This window comes from Dreissena polymorpha, chromosome 5, assembly GCF_020536995.1.
Source record: "Dreissena polymorpha isolate Duluth1 chromosome 5, UMN_Dpol_1.0, whole genome shotgun sequence".
In the NCBI taxonomy this organism is placed as follows: Eukaryota; Metazoa; Mollusca; class Bivalvia; order Myida; family Dreissenidae; genus Dreissena; species Dreissena polymorpha.
In genome coordinates this window covers 50,212,131-50,236,243 of record NC_068359.1, presented here as the reverse complement: position 1 = coordinate 50,236,243, position 24,113 = coordinate 50,212,131, and the positions used below count along the sequence as shown (strand labels likewise).

The 24,113-nt window shown below is 31.6% G+C and overlaps 1 protein-coding gene across 1 annotated transcript in view; it reads right to left on the bottom strand.

Moving 5' to 3' along the window:
• Positions 1-16,089: 16,089 nt before the first annotated feature.
• LOC127832520 (FMRF-amide neuropeptides-like) overlaps positions 16,090-24,113 on the bottom strand; it is an 85,209-nt gene continuing 77,185 nt past the window's right edge. The window contains exon 15 of the mRNA XM_052358023.1: positions 16,090-16,203. Within this exon, the coding sequence (XP_052213983.1) occupies positions 16,159-16,203 (45 nt within the window). The 3' untranslated portion in view covers positions 16,090-16,158. The remainder of the gene's footprint in view (positions 16,204-24,113) is intronic.

Genomic DNA, 24,113 nt, shown 5'->3' with positions numbered 1-24,113 from the left:
AGCAAGAGATATGTTGACTACGAATACAACTTATGTGTCCTAATACCACTTATGTATCCCTATTAGATTTTGGTGAATTGTAGCCGTTCCAAAACGATTTACGACAAAAGGGAAGATTCTGATGTCGCTGGCAATATGAAATATTCAAAATATAACAAAATGGATACAATGTCCGACTATTACGAATAAGAATTGTCTATCTAGGTCAACACTAGGAAAGAGATTTCGGGGCGGATTCAAAAGAATAATCTATAGTCAGTACAAATTTGCCATAAATAATGTGTGTGCGGTCGAATAGCCTTGAGCTTTTCTGGAAAAAAGGTGTCCACGTAGATGAAATATGTGAAAAATCAAAACGACTCACCTCTTGAGGCTTCATTTTGGCAGTTTTCCTGTCAATTTATGTATCCCCGGAAGTACAACTTATGATTTTAAGCGTATCCCTATTGGGGATTCATAAGTTGGTTTATCGGGCGTGTATTTGTACATTTCAAAAAGCTGAAATAACAAACAGATTCAGTTTACAATGACCAACTACGAAGACCTATAAGTCGAAAGTTTATTTGTAAATTATAGCTTGATCGTTATGAATTATCAATCAAACGAGTTCTAACTTCAACCCAAATGCTTCTGCAGTCCCATAGCGCCCGGGCATTTTCGTAATGATACTCACATGGGATGTAGTTACCACAAGTTAGTTAAATTAATATCGAACAAAACCAAATATAATGCGAAATAAGACGATTGTTTTGTGCGCACAAATAACTATTTGTCCAAACATTTTTTCCAATGATATATTTAAAGGAATTTAGAAGTTAATTACGCGTTTTGTCTCTTGTTACAGAATTGTGTTTCCAGTTTTATGGAATCTTAACCCATTTATGCCTAGCCTCTAGAAAAATGGCCGCATAATACGGCGTCTCATCTGGGTCTGCGCTGTTTTTTAAAAGGAATTTCTGTAACAAAATATTCTAAATATAGAAAGAAATATACTATGCGGCGTCTCATCTGGGTCTGCGCTGTTTTTTTAATGAATTTCTGTAAGAAATATTCTAAATATAGAAAGAAATATACTAGACATTCCTAATTTTGAAAATAAATTGATCCAATTAAGAAGGATGGGAGAGTGAACTAGGCATTAATGGGTTAACGCAGTTCAGATATGATGTTATGACATCACTCATCTTTGATTTATTCTTAAAATGTTAACAATTCTTAGTCTGCCATTATAGTGTGTGCTGTTTTTTTCATTTTTGTTGCAAACCAAAAGATTAAAATAAAAATTTTCGTTTTTCGTTGTTTTGTCTTGAGCATTTAGAAACAAAATGTACGGTTTTGCATGAGTGTTCACGAAAACAAATTTCGCAAACTATTTCTTGGTAACATGGGGTCGACAGTAATTACGCATTAGCTGGTGTAATATATTCCGTAGATATTGTAAACTGCCATTTCATTTGTATAATTATAAGTATCATTTAAGTTTGGTCAGACTGAAATCGGCCAAATAAAACTTTCAAAAGTACCTTTCAAACGTCATATGCCTTCATAAATTCGAAAACCAAAACAAATACTAATTGTACGATATGAGATATTGTGTTTCAGTAGGGAATGTGAAGGCACAACAAATTTATGCAAATGGCTTGTTTTTATGCAGTAAGAGAGCTGTTCGACAAACTGGTTTTTCTGTACCCTTTTAAACTGATCCGATCAAAATCGGCTGCAAAGAACGGCTCTATTATCAACTGGATATTACACGGTCGCATAAAAGACCGTAAAGGACCTATTGCATTCAAAAATCTAATTTACCAGTAAACCCACAAGGGACTGTTCACAAAGAATTGCTGAGGTTTAATTCTGTTACTACCGTCTGATTTGTCTGGTAAACACCTAAATGTGTCAGACCTTATTTTTAAAGTAAATGAAAAACTTGTAACATGTGAATGCGTGTAGCGCGCTGTTTAATTGGTTTTGATAGATAAATGCAAATAGTTATTGTCTAATGTTCTGTAGTTGTGCGGTAATGGACAGTTTTGTAGCATTTCTGAAAACAGTAAGCCCTAAGCCCAATTTATATTGACGATCACCGGACGTGCGCGACTTTGAAATGAAAATCTCTTTGCCAAAATGTACTATCGCCCTTATATAAGTAGAAGTAGAAGAATGATACATGTTTGAATTTTGCTATTCACGTTAAATGGTTTCAAACAATCAAAGTTAAACTACTTGTTAACAAATTAGATTCGATAAAGACGATCCGATGTTGATGGATAAACACATCATTTATGAAGCAAACTTTAGCACACTAAATAATAGTTTTTACGGTAAATTGACATGCAAACTAGTGCATGAAAAAGGTAGAGTAGTCCATTTACCAAGTAACAAAATATTGGCGATTATAAAATGATGTTTAAGCTCGAATGAAACTAATACATTTGAACACAATTAGCCCGTCACACGCGTCGCAAACGAAAATCATTCAAAAAATAGTAAATAGACTGTTGATTCCACGTACATTTATTACTGTTTCACGTTCTGTTGATTAACATTTCTTTGCGTGTTTACATGTCAAGTGGTTGGATGTAACAGTGAAGATATTCATCAATTGATAACCAGTAAGTCGTGAAGAAAAAGACATTTCGTAATGTACTGTTTCGTACTGTTTTGGCAATTTGTCACTTGCCTTTAATAAAGGACCAACTAACTGTATATAATGAGAATGCAATAATGCCCCAGCAGCTGGAGTTTCACTTCTTTATAATGATCTTTTGACTCCTAATAAGAATAATTTGGAAATGACTTATAGTTAAAACAAATATTAGGAACAGTTTAAATTAGTTTTTATACTAAGAAAATACGAAAAGTTAAGTGCCAAATATAAAGCAATGGTATTTTGTTTGCCAACAGTTGTTGTTTTTTTTTCTATTCAAGAGTTTAAAGCAAATCGATTGGTTACTACAAACATTTGATATTGTTTGCCTGAAATATATATGCCTTTAATTGGTCAACTAATTGCTTGATTGATAAGCTGCAATTGATCAATATCATAACGATGAAAACCGAATAATCAGCAATAAAATGGTATCAAAATGGGTAATCCAGAAACGAAAGATTTTCGAAATTTAAATTCAGTCTGCCAAGACGCAATAACTCAGTCAGCAAAATGCGAAAGAATCTCATCAAGTGTTGGTGCTTTAGACTTTCAAATCAATCTTAAATTACAAACGGCTACTTTTCCGCAATTAGACACAGAATTTATTAGACTTCCCCGTTGATCAGAAGATGAACCGTGTGGCAGTGTTATTTCTATGTACGGATCATCATGTCATCGTCTGTACAAGTGTCATTATCGATGGGACGATACGTCGATACACTTCAGCGTTCATGTGTTGTGATTTTGTATTAGTGGTGTTGCTTATACAGGCACGCCTTGGGTAAATCTGGAACGACTTAAAGATCCGTTGAGAAACAAGCTGCAAACAGTTCACAAACCTCATGCATGACTTTCAATTTTGTGTCGTTGATCACTTGTCATTACGAGAAAAAAAAGATTTATTATATCTTGATTACGATGTATAAGTATGTATATTATGAACGCAAGAACCTTATTTGTTTGCAAAGAAGTCGATACAATAAAATATAAGTTAAAAGTTACATAAATTAATGACTGCAAGCAATTATCTAATAATCAATCAAGGATTGAGATCGACGGTATATATTTAAGCGGTTAGAAACAGAACTAGTAAATCCCAACAACAATATATATACAAAATTGCACATTTACCTTACAAAAAAGCTTTGAAAGAACAAAATTAAAAATATGACATTGCATATTTTTGTTAATAACTTTTTTGGTTATTGTCCTGTGACCCTCCGTTTCCGACTTGTACATACTATACCCTCTTAACCAAGCAGATAGGCTAGCCAAAGCCATTTAAAACAAAAGGCATGTATAAAACGTTAATTTTTATGGCGACACTCTTAACTATATGTATGGAGTTTACTTTGAAATTACATTATATATATGTTACGGTTAAAGTTTGTCCTATAGCCATGTTTTTTACATGCCAAGAAAACTGCTTAAGCAAACTTGTTGCAATGCACCCACGATCAGATATACTTTAAATTGAAGTCGTAGTGTGTCGGAAATGCGGATGCTATTTTAAGTATGAAAGTGCATGTAAATTGTGATGTCGGTTTTCTTCAATATTGATTTCCTCCGTATGATTTGTTGAAATAAATCATTAGAAGTTAGTTTTAACTAGTTGCCACTAATGAAGAATGCGCACGTTCACTGTATTGTTTCTTTAAGAGGTCGTTGGTGAATTATTGCACGTAAATGTACATGTATACAGTTTGTATGAAAATGACACATTGAAATAACACGGTGCAATTTGATTTGATTTTTTACAATTAGCAATAGCTAAATTAATATTTTACACAAACACGACGCAGCATGAACATAATGATATGCGTGATCGACAAACCGGAATACTCAATTAGGTACTCCTCAAAACATGTAGTCAGTGTGGAATATGAATCAACGCACAACGCATAAAATATGTATCACTGACGGAAGACTTTCAATGTTATAGCAAATCAATTACGGACTTCAGTGTCAAGTAAAACGTTAATGTCGGCATGAAATGTAATATTAGTATTGTACAGACACCAAGTCTATCACATTACCGCGCGTAAAGTAATGTTTGCTATTTGTATAAAATTATATATTATACATACGAAATTTTGTTGTATTCGCTTGTTCTGTGTCGGTCGTTTGTTCACGATGTAATCGTATTGAAACTAGATAATTATTACAATAATGCTGTTCGTTTAACCATATAAACTGATTGTCAAATTGAATAATGATTGATTCTTTACAACTTGAAATGTTGATGCCTAGAAATGATTGATATAATGATAACGTATGGGGGATATTTTTGTTAACCATAAAGACATATATCATATTCTTGTGTTTATCTAAAGTCGGACTTTACTGATTTTCTGTGCGTTTGTGTAACTGTGATTGTCTTTTGATGGTTGTTTTTTTTAAACGGGGTGGGGGGGGGGTAAAACAAGTACCAACTGATTAAAAGCTTTAGAAGAAATTGGCGATCATTTAATCCCTAGATCTAGACGGTGAAATCAGTTATCACTCAAATGAGTGCGTTTTTGTCTATTTTATTAAGTGAATTGCGTTCCCTCCAATGAAAATGGTTCTTTGCAATAAATAAAACACCAGAAAATAAAACAAGGGGTTTCTCTTGTTGATGTAGCTTGCTTTCCATTTTCTGTATATTTTGGGAATTTTTGTGTATAATGGTGATGGAATGCTTAGATAATATAATTTTTTTTAGTTCCCTATGTCGGTATCTGATTGATACTCTTATATAACTCGACCTCGATAACACAATTCCTAATCATAAGCTGATATACATACTTAACTGGAATAAACTAGTAAATACCATCCTTTATATTGAGGCGGGAACATGGATTCAAAGTATTGAAAACACAAAGATGTAAAGCCATGTTCTAATGGTTAGATTTGTTTCCTGTATTAATAACACAAATGAGTCGTGTTCTGAGAAAACTGGGCATAATGCATGTGCGTAAAGGGTCGTCCCAAATTAGCCTGCGCAGTCCGCACAAGCTAATCAATGACGACACTTTCCGCCTTAATTGGATTTATGCTAAGAAGAGACTTCATTTAAACGAAAAATTTCATAAAAGCGGAAAGTGTCGTCCCTGATTAGCCTGTGCGAACTGCACAGGCTTATCTGGGACGACACTTTACGCACATGCATTAAGGCCAGTTTTCTCAGAACGCGACTCAAATTATTACAAACGTATTTGCAGTCTTCTGAATAACATAATCGCGAATATACTTCACTATGAAGACGAATGCATGGTGTATATTTTATGCTTTAAGTGTCAATAATGAATGTGCTATAATACAAACACACATGTGAATACTTCTACTAGAGGTATATATTACAAACGTGTGAAAATTGATTGTGTAAAATTTGTGTTGCTGAAGGATTTATGTTATTTTAGATTGTATTACAATACATTGATCAACTTTCCTGTTATATCGAAGAGAAAAATAGGTCATATGATATTTTGGCAGATTACTCCGTGTAACCAATGTATTAAGAAAATGGAAATTAACATTTTTCTAAAGCATTATAATATATAATATTAAATAATATAAAATAAAAAATATAATATTTTATATTTCAAGTTTAAAATAGTTAAATTTCTAGACTATATCTAAATCTGTATCATATGCCATATATAGAGAATACTAGGTTAGCGTTGAATACAGAGAAGTTTATGTTGCGAGGCTTAGAACGCCGGGAGCGCGAGCCTTGGCGTGCGCTTTCGGTGTTCGAGCCGAACAACATAAACTTCTCTGTATTCAACGCTAATCCAAGTATTCTATTTATCCCATTTAATTTTTTTAACGTCACATTTAACATAAATAGATCTAATAACCTTAACAATAATTTTTATTCATTCTTAAAAGCGCTTAAAATCTATCGAATGTAACCATGCGTAGTGATATAAATGTATTTATTCTGGTACGCAAAATAGTCTTTAAAAAATTCAAACACAAACTGTACAACGAGTAAAAATATCATCATACACCTCGATTCAATTTTACGCAGCATGCGAATTGTAACACATTACGCCCGCGAAAAGAAGATTTTACTTCACTATAATTCATTTTATTTTCGAAAGAAAATGATCAAAATCCAATATGGCGGAGATTGCTCCAGACAAAATTATGTCGATGTCAACATACATGTACACCATCGACGACCTTGACAATTTCGACGAGTTAACAGACAATTGCAGCGACTGACACTTTATTTGACTTAATATACAGGGCAATACCTTTTCCGACTTCGGACGAAAAATTTAAGGACGCGCAGAACGTGTTTTTATATAATGTTATGGGTATGCCGTGTGTGATCCGATGCATCAATGACGCCCATGTTAAAATCATTTCCCCGAGAACAGGGAACGACAAAAGTACAAACAAAAAACAAAACACGTTCGAACTAGTATCTTACCTTTAATTATCCTAAAAAAAACAATCTAATAATCCATTTAACTCAATAATTGACGATTTTGCATCTAGGGTCTTTAATAATTATGTTAGCATAGTTAAATAAAGACTCTATGCCATCCTATCACTATATTCAAATGAGATTATGAACTCAATAAACTTTCCTCTTCGTCGCACGCTACGTCATGTGCTCTATACATTACTGCTGTTAAAATGAACCGGAGCAGTTTATCAAATAATAGCCGCTGGTAAACTCGGTTGCATTTGCAGATTTCTGTATACAAACATAATTATGTTTTAACTTGCACAATGTTTTATTTGTCTATGGTAAATGCCCTTATTGTACAAGAAAATAATTTAATATATAAATACACAAAGAATGGAAAACATTCCATTACACAACAGATAAATGAGTGGATAATACCCGTATACAAAATGGGATGTTCCGAATTCCAGTGTGGTGCTATTTTTACCATCTTATACAACACAGCTCTATGCCTAATGTGAATTAAATCGAAAAGCAAATATTGCAGATTATTTATTAATTGTGCGATATTTGTATGGCTTGTTGTACAATCTTCAATGTTAAAAATATAATTATGCATAGATTATAAACAATGCACATTACACGAAATAAGAAAATGTGATAAATCGACAATTCAAATATGTCGATATAATGCACATGTACTTGTGAAAAAAGTCGCGTAAAGGCCTATAATAAATCGTCAATTTTTTTTTTTTTGGGGGGGGGGGGGGGAAATGACGCAATAAGTATGTCATTTTATGACGCCATCAATCAGCTGATTCATTTTACGGATGGCGAAAAATTATGTCATAGGTCGTATAATTTGGCAGCTAAAGTTTTCTGGACTTTATTTCTGATGAAAAATCATTCAGTTGTTGGATAAAAAGTAGTCCGTGCACGCGACAGGTATATCCCACAAGGTGGAATACAGGTTAGTATATTCCATAAGGTGTTATACCGTCAATGTCGCGTTGAAAATGGGATAAAAACAATGTGTGCATTGACTTAATGTTCGGAATCCATTAACACGTATCAGTAACATTTTTTTAACAATTCAGTCGATTAAAGTATAGCAAAATTGGATAAAGCTTCAATTATTATGATTTGTTGGATTGTGTTAAAAGACTAATGACGCTGGCTTTATAAGTAGACGTTTCGCAGAATAACTATGTCTCAACGATGATAAATTCTACAAATGTACACGCAACGAAAAAAATTGATTATAATTCTTTATTCATCGTAAGGATGACATTATTTATCAAAATATCATTTAGTATGAGTGCTTAATATGAGAACCCGAAACACTTTGGTAAAGTTAGGAGATTGTGCACAAAGCATTATGACTATTTTAGAAGTTAAATTATTATAAGTCACTATTTTTTCTTTAAATCATCTTTTTGAAACATGAATGCTTAGGCGTTGAATAAGAAAGTATTTACAATGAAATAAATATTCAAGCTTATACATGATTATAACGTTTACCTTTTTAAACTCGCACTTTAACCAACACGTAAGTTAAACGGGGCTTTTACCTGCTTTTTATAGACGTTCAGTTATTGAGTTTAATATTGTTGTCTAGTGAAAGTGTTTCATCCCTTAAAGCCTCTATAACGCTAAAAATCAGCGAAACTTTGTACAATATTTCGTAAATAAAGTTAAACAATAAAACATCAGTGTTCCTTATGGCAATTGCCGAATTTCAACGCCAGATGTGGTCTGGTAAAATAGATGTTTGTAGATACAAAATGCTCGTTTTTACTATTGTTCTGCATATTTAATTCCATTTTAATTTCCTGCAACGATATCTATTCATACGACACATAAACACTAACATGGTACTATTTTAGTGTTCGTGTGTCGTATGAATAGATATATTCGCGTGAAATTAAAATGGAATTAATTGTGTCACAAATAAATAAAAACGAGCATTTTGCATCTATTAAAATCTATGTAATCATACCACATCTACCGTTAAAACTGTGGCTATTGCTATAAGGAACACTGATTGTTTAGGTGTTAACTTTATTTTACGAATTACTTTACGAAATTGTCGTTGATATTTATCGTTATATAGGCTTTAATTATCGTTTGCCTTTCCTTCACTCCTACGGTTGGTGGTTTAATATTTGTATTTAATGTACTGGAAAACATTGCCTCTAGCACACATTAAACGCTTCTGTGTTTTGTTTTTGTCAAGACATCTGAGGTTGTTCGTTTCAACGCAAATAAATAATATATATTTTTTATGCGAGATCGTAATTGCTACACGACGAATGCTGCTATCTGTTGTCTTTATCATAATACCATTAATTTACTTGTATTAACTGTATGAACATGTAATATATACATTCATAATATTTCATATTTCTTATAGTTTACACAAAACGTTGACAAAAAAAAACGTATCCATAAGCAGTAAGACCGTACCATAAAGACGTATGCACTACTAACTGTTTTATATTATTTCAAAGACTTTTAGAAATACTGTCACATACGTTTAATTATTCTGATTTCATGAGTCCGCGAAATGTATGTGTTTAACCATCGTTACGCAAGATTAATGCGCAGCAAATACACATTTCTATTTTTAGCGTCAAAGGGTTGATTTATCATACCTTAAAACGCGTCTCTACGAAATGTCCCATGTATATTTAGCACATAGCTTGAACTATTTTTTTCTTTTGCAACATACATCTGCGACTGTCATTTTTATTATGACACGTGATTTAATTGTATATAGAAATTTTTGCACGTGCTTCAAACTTTGATGCAACCCTTTACAAAATTCAATTAACTGAGGCTGCGCTGCATGGCTTCTTTCTGACACCACATACCTTGATTGGCTATATTGAATACTAATTAAGGAGAGTATCAATTTAATACGGGAACATGTGGTGAAGGAAACTTTCAGAGCTTTTTTAACGAAGTATACATTTAACTAGAGTTTATAAAAAGTTATAACGTAATTACTCCATGCGTTAATGTTTCCGAGATATTTTTTTTCGGACTTCCAATTTATTTAACCTTGTTATTAATATAAGTATTTATGCAGAAGAGCGATTTTTTGTTACGGTATGCTGCGGAAACTTGATTTTATAGTAAATGTTCCGACGAATTACTCAAAATACATTATTTTGCTTGAAAAATTAAAAAAAAACACCTTTGCAGAGGCTGTACAATAAGCCAAGACTCCACTGCTATGCAATCGGGCGTAAACCCGGTGCTTGTGTCGACTGCGAAAGGTCACGACAGAAAGAATAACACACTGGATGAGTAAACTTGCTAGGTGAAGGTTCGTAGTCTCTAAGTGTCTAAAGTTGAGTTACAATTCATGCTTGATAACCGACATATATATAATTTTTGATGATTTAATATACGAGAACTTACAAGGTATCAAGAGTCAATTAGTGTTACTCGTGCAAACCCATTCTGCTGTATTTGAAAACTGCTGCAGAGACTAGGGTAACATAAGAGTTCAGATCAATTATCTCTACAAACACTATTGATGTAGTTCATTCTGTTTGAAAACAAAAACGACCACATGCAATTTGTGTTCACAAGTTATTCGCATATTTGATTGAAGTCTTCAAGTTACATAGATCCTTTCTTCGGAAATGATTATATTGAGACGAGACTTTTAACAGTATTGTGTCTTTATCTTTTGCATTTATGACGACCCACAATCATTTATTGATACAAAAGCGTGTAGGCTAGTTTTAGTAAATATAATCGTATCTTTTGCTGTAATTGGTACTACTATGCTATTTTCAGGATATGCACAAAAATGTGCACCGATTGTTTGTCACATAACTACATAATTACTGTCATGGAATATTTACCCACCATTATGCTTAATACTTCCATTACTTCGACTAAAGGCATTAGTGATATGCTTTGAAAAGTGTAAAATGTTATGTACATTTGAGATGCTTTTCGGAACGGTGTCTTTATGCTGTGTCGTTGAGTGTAGTCCTAGATTAGAAAGCGCAATTTGCACAGTATGATCGTTGATGACACTTTCCGCACGCGCATCAAGCCCAGTTTATTCCCAAAACGGCTTTTATATTTTCTGTTGTGCAAAACTGCTAAAAATACCTCCAATTATTAGCAAAACTTCCACATCCAAACGCTCTAAAGTTCAACATTACGATTTCAAAATAAATGAAAATATCTTTTTACTTTATGTTTGTACCCTGAATTTGTTATGAAAACAACGAATGTGTTATGTTCTCAACCTGTATAAACCGTGATGTTTTGTGTTGATCTTTGCGTGACGATGACTCAGTTTTATTCCTTTCGGAAAACAATGTGCTATTGTGAAAGGCAAGAGGGATTTATTATGTGTTTAGTCATTATTATCTTTATGATTGAGTGTTAATTTTGTAATATTTGTCCCAAATTATAACATTGTATTTGCAACAACAAATGTGATGTAATATAGATGGAATATGGCATTTTACTATTGAAGAATGAGGAATAAAGATCAGTTGATTTGCATGAAAACTCTTTAAACACGTAAGAATCATGTGATGGGATTATAGTGTTGGTGTATGAAAGCTGACGTATGCTGCAATACCCTGTTTTTAGTGGATAGCACCCGTGTGCCTTGTATAGTTTAACTGGAGAAAAGCAGGACCAAAGCATAAACATATGTCTTTTAAGCACCTAGCTAACTAAAATAAATTAACTGCATTTGAGCTAGGAACCCTTATAACATGTACACCGATTGTTATATTTCATTGAAATCGTATTGTGTAATATCATTAATTAATCAATTTATAACAACTTATTTTATAAAGTACGACCCGGCCTAGGTCATTAACGGCCCGACTTGTACAAATCAATTAAAAAAAACATTTCTGGAATTATATCATTGTAATCAATGCAAACAAGGTTTTCTCGTCGTACTAAATGCGAAAAAGGGAAACAAGATAATATCTAAATGAAATATAACAAATGAAAGACGGTCAACAAAGGAATGCTAAATTAAAAAAGAAATTACGACCTTTTTTGCATTTTGTTACGTTTTAATCTTTTTTTGGTTCATATCAATGTTTTCCGCCTTTAATGTTGCAATTATGAGTGTAGTAAAACGAGTTTTTAATGTAACTATAAGTTATTTCTTCATATAAAAAACAAGATTTTAGTTTTTATTTAGCTTTTATTTCAGGCGAAAATAAGTGTTAATTTCAACTTCCATATTGATATAAGTTAACAACCGAACGTTCGGTACACATACTAGCTGTTACATGTGAGTCCTTAAAATTAGCATAGCAGAACAAAATGAAAGCACTGACAGTACTGGTGTGACGATGCTTTTGAAGAGGATTGATATAAAAGCATTAAGTTTATCTACATCACCACAATTGTGTATGTGGGTACGAACATTTTGGGTAGGAAAAAAATGGGTACGAAAATTTTGGGTACAAAAATTATGCCAAAACAATTGGGTACGAAAACAAATTTGGTAACGAAAAAAAAATTCAGAACGAAAAAAACATTGGGACGAAAAAAATTGGGTACGAGCAAAAATTTGGGTACGAAAAAAACATTGGGACGAAAAAAATGGGGTACGAAAAATGTAGGGTACGAAACAAATTTGGGGATACGGGGAAGTAGTACCCGTGGGAAACTTGATCCATTCAGCGAAACTTGGAGGCGGGTTACATTCTAGATCAAATATAACAAGAAATATCTTTAAAAAGATATTCGACGTGTATTTTCTGTACCACTCATCTTAAAAAACGTTATGTTACAGTAAATCGTTTGTGGGTTATAACATTACGCTTCAGCATCTAAATTCAAAACTTGACATGCTCTTTAATTACACCATGCTCTTTAATTTCACATGTATATCATACAAAACTTTATATTTCGTTGTTTCCTTTCCTTTGTTAATAATGCTATGTGTATTGACTTGATTTCACATGCCCATGTGCATGAACATATAATTTTTCTCTTTTCATTATTGTTTGTTGCTCTAAATCAATTAGCTTAGACATGTTTGTTCGTTAAGTACAGCAGTAATTTCATGATGATTCCCGAAAGTAGGTATGAGCACAGAGTCGTAAGAGCACTTGAATACGCGAGTTCGCCCATGAACAAATGGTAAGGTTAACTAAATCTTCGCAATATGACCTTATATGTGTTTAAAACAGCAAACAATATCCAACAAACGAATTAATTATAAAACATAGTATGTGCACTGATGTGGCTCTGTAATTTCTGTTTGAAAAGTTTATAAATATGCAAAATGAGAAAGCAAACACAAGAGCGAGTTTCGCAGATGTCAGACGGCTATTATGCTGTTTATATACCATTGTCGCTACAACGTTTACAGATGGCAGGTTCGAAATAATTCGTTTTCTTTACACTCATGATCGCGTTGAAAGTTAAATATACACGTTTTAATTCGCAATTTATTGACTAAATCAAGACAAATGTCAAATACAATACAGAAAATGCATAGTTGTTTCATAGAACTATAAACATATAATGAATTGAATATAACTGAATTAAAATTAACGTTTTCAAGCTATTATTGAATGTTTTCCCAGAATATGCTGTCCTATTTATAGCTGAGCTTCCTATACCTTTATCAATGATAATCAGCGAGATATGCCGATTAGAAAAATCGATCTATCTTAATCGGACTGGCTCGGTCTTTTACATAGGTCGCAACTGTGAAGAATTTTGTCATGGTATGATAACTTAGACGAGCTGCTTCGCAGCATCGTCAAACATTACTTTAAATATATACTAACGCAGAATGTGAGTGTTGGTGATAAATTCTTAAATGGCAAATGTATCAATATTATACATACATTAACCTAAGGACATGCACAAATCAAATGCATACAAACAAGCATAAATAATAATTATGTTTTATTGACGAATATAGTTTGCAACGGTTCGTGATTGACTCGTTATAATCATAAGCAACATATTTAGTTTGTAAATCATTTAATGCAGTTTAGTCATTGACATTACATTCAGCATGGATTGGTGGAAACAAATATGTCAATATGTTATTTGTGTTATAATTTCCTTGAGTATAAACAAAGACGGTGACAATGTCAAACGAAAAATCACAAATGCGCTAACATTAATTTTATGTAATACACACACACAAACATGAGTCATTTTATGATTTGTTAAGATTTTATAATTCAATATGTTATTACGCATTCTACAATAATACATCATTATATAGTAACAATACTTAATACTTTTCAAAAATTGGGTAATTCTCAATTTGAATATTTGCCGAGTCTTTTGTTTTAAGACCGTTTAAAATATGGTTGTACTTTGACTCAATGTTTCCTACTATGTTGGTATGTTCACTGTAAATATATCACAATAGAACACACCTAAATCGAACGCAATTTGGGCAGGACCGAGCAAAATTAAAAAAACAGTAATTGTTAAAGATTATAATGAAGGTGGATTAAATATGATAGATATATGTTCTTTTGAAAATTACATGAAAATAACATGGCTTAAAAGAATAGTGTCAGGAGAAGGAAATTGTTATGCACTGGCTAAATCGTTAATAGATTTTAAAATATTATTCAATACTGGTAAAATGTATGCCGAAAAAATATGTTTACACTTGAGAAATAAATTTTGGCTTGATGTTTTGAAAAACTATATATTGTATATTGAAAAGCTGCCAATATTAAATTGTGATGATATTTTAGATATGCCTCTTTTTTATAATCATAATTTTAAAATTAGCAATAGCTTTATCTATATTAAATGTCTATATAAAAGAGGCATTCGGTTTGTGAGAGACATAATGATAGAAAGAAACTGCTTCATTTCCAAAGAATCTTTGGATACACAACTTGGAACAAATGTAAACTTCCTATTGTACCAAGGATTAATAAACGTAATAAAGAAATACATTGACAATTTTGAAGACCTGCCAAATTTTGACAAAAACACTAAAGGACCCATATTACCAACTTACATAAAAAAAATATTAACCAGTCCGAAAGAAGAGAAACATATTTATAAAACATTAATTCAAAACAATGACATTCCAGCTTGTAACACTAAATGGAACTCAGAATTTTTAAATATTGATTGGAAAAAAGTGCATGGACTTGTTTTCAATCTAACTAAGGAAACATATATCAGATGGCTCCAGTACAGAATAGTCCACAGAATATTGGGAACAAAATCCCTAATGTTCAAAATGAAAATTGTTACAAATAATCTATGTACATTCTGTAATTTGGAAGTTGAAAATATAATTCACTTGTTCTGGAACTGTCCATATACCCAAGAAATTATTAAATTTGTTGTTGATATTGTTCGTAGAAGTAGACCAAGCATACATATTCCCATTACATGTCAGGATCTAGTACTTGGAATTATTAATCCAAAAATGAATGATTTAAATATAGTTTGCCTAGAGCTTAAACGGTATATCTTCCATTGTCAAAGAAAAAACAGAATCCCCTCAAAGTACGGACTTGTAAACAGAATGAAACAAACTTTTGAAATTTACAAAAGCACAATTAAATCAGATGAAGAATTAAAAATATGGTCCCTTGTGAAAATATTTACTGACATCACATATAATGACATAACTAACCATAACACATAATTCAACTAATACATATGAATTTGTTTTGTTGTTCTTGTAAACTCTGCATTATCAGCTTGCGTATATAATGCAATTCAGCACCCATACTAATTTTTTTTTTCTAATGTGCAATTTTTTATGTTAAATGATATGTACATACTTATATTCAACACTAATTTAGTTTGTATTGAACAAACTAGTGTATGTTGTTGTTGTTACATACTTGTACTATAACTCAATTATAATTGTATATGAATGTATGTGTTTGAATTTAATTACCAAATTGCTATACATGAACTACTTTGTTATATGAAATTCATAATGTATGTAATATTCTACGGAGTGAATAAAATTTTGCAGGTAAAAAAAAAAAAAAAAAAAAAAAAAAAAAAAAAAAAAAATCGAACGCAAGTAAACAGCAGATAAGCGTTGAAAACTTTTATATAATAATTAGAGATTCATGTTAGGCCTCTATTCATCTTCTAGGTAGGCCTTCATCTTTTCTAGACTGTTATCCTGAAAATATAATAAAGTAGTAAGGTATTAAAACTAAAAGTAAAGTGTTTGTTGATGAGGGGCACGCCAGTCATTAATTTATGAAACAATTTTTACTCCTTATTCCCGATTTCAATCCGACAATCATCAAAGTAAACTCAGCAATCTTGGTCTTTTATTTAAAACTAAGTAAATCTAATATTTGAAATCATATTTATCACATTAAATACTGTTTTGTGAAAATGGAATGTAGAATATTTATTATATATAAATACTTCTAAATATACAAACTGAAATGTTTTGGTAATACTAGTTGGAAAAATACAATAAGATAGAGTTTAGTCTTTTGAATACGACCATAGCGCATTGTAAGTTTATATCATTTGTGATGGATATACAAATGCTATAGCAAAATCATACAAATTTGAACTTTTGTACAGATAAAATAAGATTGTTAACGTTGTCTAGTATTGAACGTTATTGCGCACCTATCATATATTTAAGCATTGTTTTGCAAAAAACATGGCTATTATTAAAATTTTATTTATGTAGTTCGGGGTTCAAATTAGCTTTTTGTTTTTTCATAGCATTGTTAATATATTGGTATAATCCTACTTCCTAAATGATATATCGTCGCAGAAAAGCTATGGCACTGCAACAAATGTATGTCAAAGTCGATTGCAATGATGAAATGATCATAACAGCTTCTCTATTATTAAAAACGTGTTACCCATAATACCTCAAATGCTATTTTCAGTTGATCAGAAGAACCAAAGTATCGAGCATTTATGTAAGAACTGAAGTGAACTCTGAATATACAGTCTTAAATATGTTCAATCAGCTAAAGAAAACATATTACTACCTCCACGCATTCGGTGATGATGGTTCCTTTGTACAGCTTCGTTTTCTCCGTCATCCCGCTACAGCATGGTTGGTCACGAGAACACATTTCAAGCTCGCCTTTGCCAATGGTGGTTACACTGCGCACACCCTCTGCGCAGCAGTAGTCGGTGTCCTCGAACTGAGTGCTCTCTCCTGACCGACCCATCCGTGGAAAGTAAAAGCTCTGTAGAGAATCACAAAAGGCAAATACAATCAAAACATGGTTGGATGTTGTTAAAGTTAGATCCACGTTTTACAGTTACTTACATGAACTTTACATGATATTTTACATGAAGGGAGCATTTGTGAATAACGTATTGTATTGATAAGTCATAACTGTAAATATCTTTAAATATACGAATATATATGTGTGTGTGTGTGTGTGTGTGTGTGATTTGTTGTGAAGTATTTGAATTTAGTTTGAATACGGCTAGTTTTACAGAGGAAATACACACTTTTTGATAATTCGACTTATTTAGCCTCGAGCACATTTAATGGCTATGTAATTGCTATATTTCATCCAAGCCACATGTGCAAAAAATTGCATAAAAATAATGTACTTTTTTCTCTAAAAAGCCTTAAGTTAGCAATACTAGCAATAAGTAAATTTCATCTTGGTTGAGTCAACGCTGCTTTTAAAAAAGAATTACTTTTTTCTATTACTACTACTATTACTACTAAATTTAAATTTACTTGGTTATGAAGCACAATGCGCTGCAAACGTTAAAATATCATTATAGTAAAGTAGTATGAAAACATTTAAATCATAGTTAAATTGCAGGCTATTTTTTAGGTGCCAGAAACAATATATAACATATATATTATTTTAAAAAGACACAAAAAACAGAAGCCACATAAGTAAAAAACTACTATTTGTTAAACATTAAATCATAGCAAAATAAACCATATGACGCTTTACCAAACTTAATACATTTGTTGCAAGCGTTTTTATGCAAGGTTATACATCGATCATTTTGAAGAGGGATATATAACTTCATATTCGTATTAAGCTTGATAGTTTTTTTATTGTTCAAAGGCATGCATATTTTAAGGATTTGTAGCAGACATTGCGTGGATAATGCTTTTAGAGGAAATACATAAATACATGCATCTCCAAATAAATTGCAAGCATGGTTAATGTTAATGTAAGCATTTCAGAACTTTTATTAAATAGAATAGTTGTCATCATTTACCAGCGACTGATTATTATATTGTAAGAATAGAGGAAATGTAAATGTCCAAGTAATGCTGTCAAGCAAACATATGAACACAACTTAAAAAACTAGTAAGCTAATATGTAACAAAATACAAAATATTATAAAATGCACTGAAATGTTAGCAGCAACTACATTATAAAATCAAGAAACTAGATAAAAACTTAATTAATTTCCTAAGATGGCGTAAAGAAACACTTCGATAGTTGATAGATGTTACCAGTATCCTAAAGTTAAAGCAACTACTCAGGAAAATAACTATGGCCTTGTTATGTCAGTGTCTCCAATACTTACCATTGATCTACCGTTGCGTGGGAAGGCAAAATATGACTGTAAAACAAAAGAGCACAAACAATATAATTTCAAGTTAAACAGATAGTTTTGCGGTGTGGTCTTTGTACTCACAACGTGTCTCCTGGCTCCTCATCGTAAACTTGCTATCTTGTGAAAGTTTTCAAAAAGAAGACATTTGCCCCATCGTACACAAATCTTGTTTGTTTCCACAAAACTGGCAGAGCGTAATGTTATAAGCCGCCTCGAAACTTTAAACCATTAAATTAAGTTGAGTTTAAAGTAAAATATTTTTTTCGATCATATTCTAAACATTTACGTTTACATATAAAGAACAAAAATTTGTTGGGAGATTTTGAAGTTTAAAAAAGCACGTTTATTTAAGTGGAAAATAAGTCGTGTTTAGTCAAAAGGTAAAAAAAACTACTAGACTCATTTCAGAACTGAAAGTCGAAACAAACAACTTGTGTATGGGCTTTTAAGCTTTTAGTTTACGATGCATATACATGTCGTTGATATCTGATGATAAATATATTTATATCATGCATTTGTAATACACATATATAAGCAAAAGTCATATACATTTTATATACAAGCACTACATATAAATTTACATTGGGAAATACATTTCTTTTCATAAATAAATGTCTGCTACACGAACTTCAGTATTAACATTTTCTGAATATCAAGCACAGCTTTGCATTTTTTTCATATATTCAACAAAAAAAAACCCAAGATGGGAACGCGTATCGCAAAAGTTTCTTACGTGTTTTACTTATTGCACATTTGTTAAATGATAAATAAATATTAAGTTGAGAAGACTTTGTTTGTTTATGTTTTCAAGCTGTAGGAAATTTAGATTTCACAAGAAAACATATTAAGATTGTTAACAATTCTAATACAGTATCATAATTGTTGTTATATGTTAACCATGACAACGCCCGCTTCTTTTTTTAATAAGCAGACAAATGGTTTGCAGCATATTCATTGACGTCTCTCCTGTTAGCTATATATCGTTATTGTCATTGATTTAACGTTATTTCGTGCATTGTACTTAATCACATATAACAAGTTTTGTTTTTCCCAAAAATCTTTGCATTAAGGATTTCAGAAACAAAAAATACCCCCATTATGTTTATACATTACGCCTTTATAACTTTTCACATTTTCATTATTTGATTATTATGTCACATTCCAGATATACACTTAATAAAAAAATGTATGTATGTTAAAATACTGTATGTATGTATTCATTTAGCATAATTTCATTCAAGGTGTAGACGATACATAGGTGATACATTCATAAAATAACTTCACACACAAATATATATGTACATGAATACAACGATATATATCCAATGCAAATATATTTGTAACATAGAACGGTATCCATATAATAATATTTGATTGCCCTTCCTGGCTATTAACGTTTGCCATCCATGTCGGAATACGTGGAATATATTAACGCATGCGTTAAGTCCATTTTAGATACGTCATTATGCGCATGCGTGTGACATCACTCACGTCGTCGCTTAATTCGCGACCAAGTTCAGGTCTTTTCTTTAAAAGCTCAAGAAGAAGTCGTCTATTTTGGCGCACGAATCGAATCTCATTGTCTGTAAGGTCCCAGTTCTGAAATGTGGATACATAAAACATGAAAAACGACAAACACGGGTTCGTTCTTAACTGAGGACAAGTACACATGATTTGTAATTTTGTTTCACTGCACATGCTCAATTTTAAATTTACATTGAATATTCATATTGCAAGTGTTTTACTGCGCAATATACCAAATTTACGTTTTCCTTGTCACAACTTGTATATCGCTATGCCGAAACGGATTCCTTTTGAATGCCTTCATTTATTGAACATATAATTGATTATTGGTCAGTAGTTGTTTTGTATATTATGAACACATCTCGAAATCTATTCACATCGTCGAATGTAATCTCAACAAATGAATTGGGAGAAAAATGCAAATAATTGAGTGTTGACATTGCCCAATCCTGAAGACAGAAAATGTCATTATATTAAAATAACGTTTTGAAATTCCTTTAGACACGTGTTATATGTATCTGAGGTTTTAATATCACGTATTGTTTTCTTTATGCAACAATCTTCGGAACTCGTATTAATTTAGGTAGTACAAACTAGGTTTAATAAGTCTCTTTCCCAAATGCGTACAATACAAAGTCAGACTAAACTTAATTACGTCACCTCTCATTATGTATTTGGTAGTAAGTCACAAAGAATATCGAGGTATTCTTACGAATAAAGAATGTACTCTTAATCATGTACTTACGCTACGTACAATCCGTAAAAATTTCTGGAAGAATACAAATACATAAATGTATACATTTTAAAATAAATGGTTATAATCTAGTGCACCATACATATAGACATATTTTAGATATTTAAAGTAATACAATTTTAAAGTTTGAAATAAATACGAGCGATTGGTATCTGTAAAGTGGATTTGCATTGAGTATTTAACTATTTACCTTTTCCGCATCTCGTTTACCGATTCTCAGCGACTGCAAGAAAATAAATTGGTTTAATAGACAATATGGTCAAAAATTGAACAGCAATTTGTGTACTTATTTTATAACAAATATAGTAAACATGTAACGGAAACGTCTAAAAATGTGTGAGATGACCATTATTAAGATTAACAAATTGAAAAATAACGCTTTTAATTAATCATATTAACACAAATTGCATAAATTAGGTTGGTAATAATAACATATACATTTGCATTATAAAGTAAGGCACGTCATAACCATTTCGAAAAAAAACCCATATAAATTGTCATTGACGACGTTGCTATCTTATGAAGTTTACAGGGGCCTTTTCACGTTTGTGGTAAACTGACACACTTTTAAAAAGTTGATATTTGTGAGGAAACTGTAATACTGAACATTTACCATGCTCTAAAATAGCCATTATATGTATCTTTTAACGATTTAAAAACCTGAAAAATTCTTGATTTTTTACTGGAGCTTTTTTAATCCCATGTTTACATTTATCAATACAAAGCATTTAATGACAAACTTCAATACATGACAAAATCTGTGAAAAGGCCCCTTTAAGTTAATCGTGAGACGTCGCATCTTTAGAGAACTCGAAATGTAATTTCAACAAATACACCATGAGTTTAAAATATCTATCCAGTCTGACCATTACATGCATATCCAAGCTCGAATCTTTTAAGGATAATGTCTTTCCGGTGATATTTGCGACACATTAGCGAGTGTAGTTAATAAATGAAACAACTGTAACAAGTGTGGTTAAAATATCCCAAGTAAAACGATAACATTACCCCCTCCCCTCCAATGTCCAATTCAAATGCCGTACAACGTCTTTCAAAATATATAGCATAAAACAAAAAATATGCATTCCCCGTAAATACCAGACTTCTACAGTTCAATTGAATAATGCATTTTATATGTGTGTACATAAACACAAATGCTATTTGGAAAAATATAACTTAAGATCATTTAAGCAGTAGTTTGTTTTCTGACGACGTGACGTCATCATTTTGCACATCACAAAAAAATGCATGCTTCACACATTAATCAAAGAATAGCAAAACATGTGTTATTGCCCATTCCAGCCTTTGTTTTGTATTGGTCATGAATGAAGTATATTGAAGTCCTCACATATGGACCAAACAGGGATTTCAAAATTGGACTTTCTCTTGCTGGTATCTTAAGTAATATTTTAAATGATCAACTGACAAAGATCGAATCTTAATAAATTTGAATCACTTACCAGATTGATCGCATACTTAATGTGCATTTTATAGGTCTTCGTACACAAACTCAGATCAATATATGGGTTTTATCAGTCAGTCAAAAATTGCATGTTATTTTCATGCTAAAATCTTCCGGATTTTCTGGTACTTACACCGCGTCCAATGCGTAAAAATCTCTGGAAAACAAATTAATTGGAGTGTCTTAATTAAATAGCTTAATATGACCAACATCACATTTAAAACATATAACTTTATATATATGAAGTGGTCGCTTTTTTCATGTTTGGTTTGTTTAATGCGCGAAAATGAACAAGTTATATGATAAATTTGAAATGAAACATTTACTACTTTAAAATTAATGTGAAGCGGACACAATGTCATAATACTGATCTTGGTAACAAAAACACACACTCAAGTTATATTATCTTTTTAAAACAAACCAATATACCTAAATATTTATTGTGAACAACTTACCTTTTCCTCATGTCGTTTACCGATCCTCAGAAACTGGAAGAAAAATACTGCATGAAGCAAATCAACCTACTAATGCAAACAATGTTCGCAAAACCAACAAAAAGTGCTTGTTTCAAAGAGGTAGGTCTACTATTTAAAGTTTATACGGCGCACAATAAGAATGCGTTCGAGGTATTTGCATAAATAATTAAGCCATCACACTCATACATATTTTAGGGAAACGGGTTTATATTTTTGTTATAGTGAGTATCAACAAAAACTTGTTTACAGTTTATTATTTTCAGTTTTATATTACTTGACCTTTATATGAATTTGTTATATATATATGTGTGTATATACACCAATTATAATAATACATTGATTGCGTACTTACTGTTCTTCCAAAGCGCAAATATTCCTGAAAAAAAAACGTTCGAAATGTAGAGATCATTTGATTGAATGGGTAGACAGTTCAAAACAATACAAACTAAAAGTCTTTTCTTTGTCTATTTAAGAATGTAGAAAATACACGCTATATTAGCAAATCTTTATTATTAACGTTATATTTATATGAAATACGGTCCTCCCGATAACCATATAAACGTAATAACATTATGAAATAACTAATTTGACTAGTATGGTCATGAACGAAGAATAAAACAGTAAAATATTCGTGACAAAACTCTTTGCAACTGAAGTGTACTTTAAATGATACTCGAGGGATCCATACACAAAAAGGAAAACAATTAGAACCTATTATGAAATTGACAGAAGAATGAGTGACGTAAGAATAAAATTACCGCTCTCTTTGGCGCAGCTTTCCCAATTCGTAGAAAACCCTATAAAGAATTTTTTTTTAATTATTGCTTTTTAATAATCTGATTTGGCAGCATGACATCTGAAAATCGAAAGGTGGATGTCACTTAGAAATCCAAATTCAAATTCAAATTAGAAATATTTGAAGTAATATTAAGCATCTCAGAATGCCCGTTGATGCTTTCGTGTAATAAAAGAGGTAACATTAACAAGTTATGTGAAATATATACAAACAATAATACTATTTCATTCATTTAGAAATCAAACGTTATTACATGCTAATTTAAAAGGACCTTTTAACGTTTTGGTAAATTGACAAAATTAAAAAAAAATGTTTCAGATTCGCAAATTTTCGATTTAGTTATGATATTTGTGAGAAAACAGTAATACTGAACATTTACCATGCTCTAATATAGCCATTTTATGCGTCTTTTGACGATTTAAATCTTGAAAATTATAAAGCGTTGCAACGCGAAACGATTGAATAATTTGGAGAGTTCTGTTGTTGTCGCTATATTTTG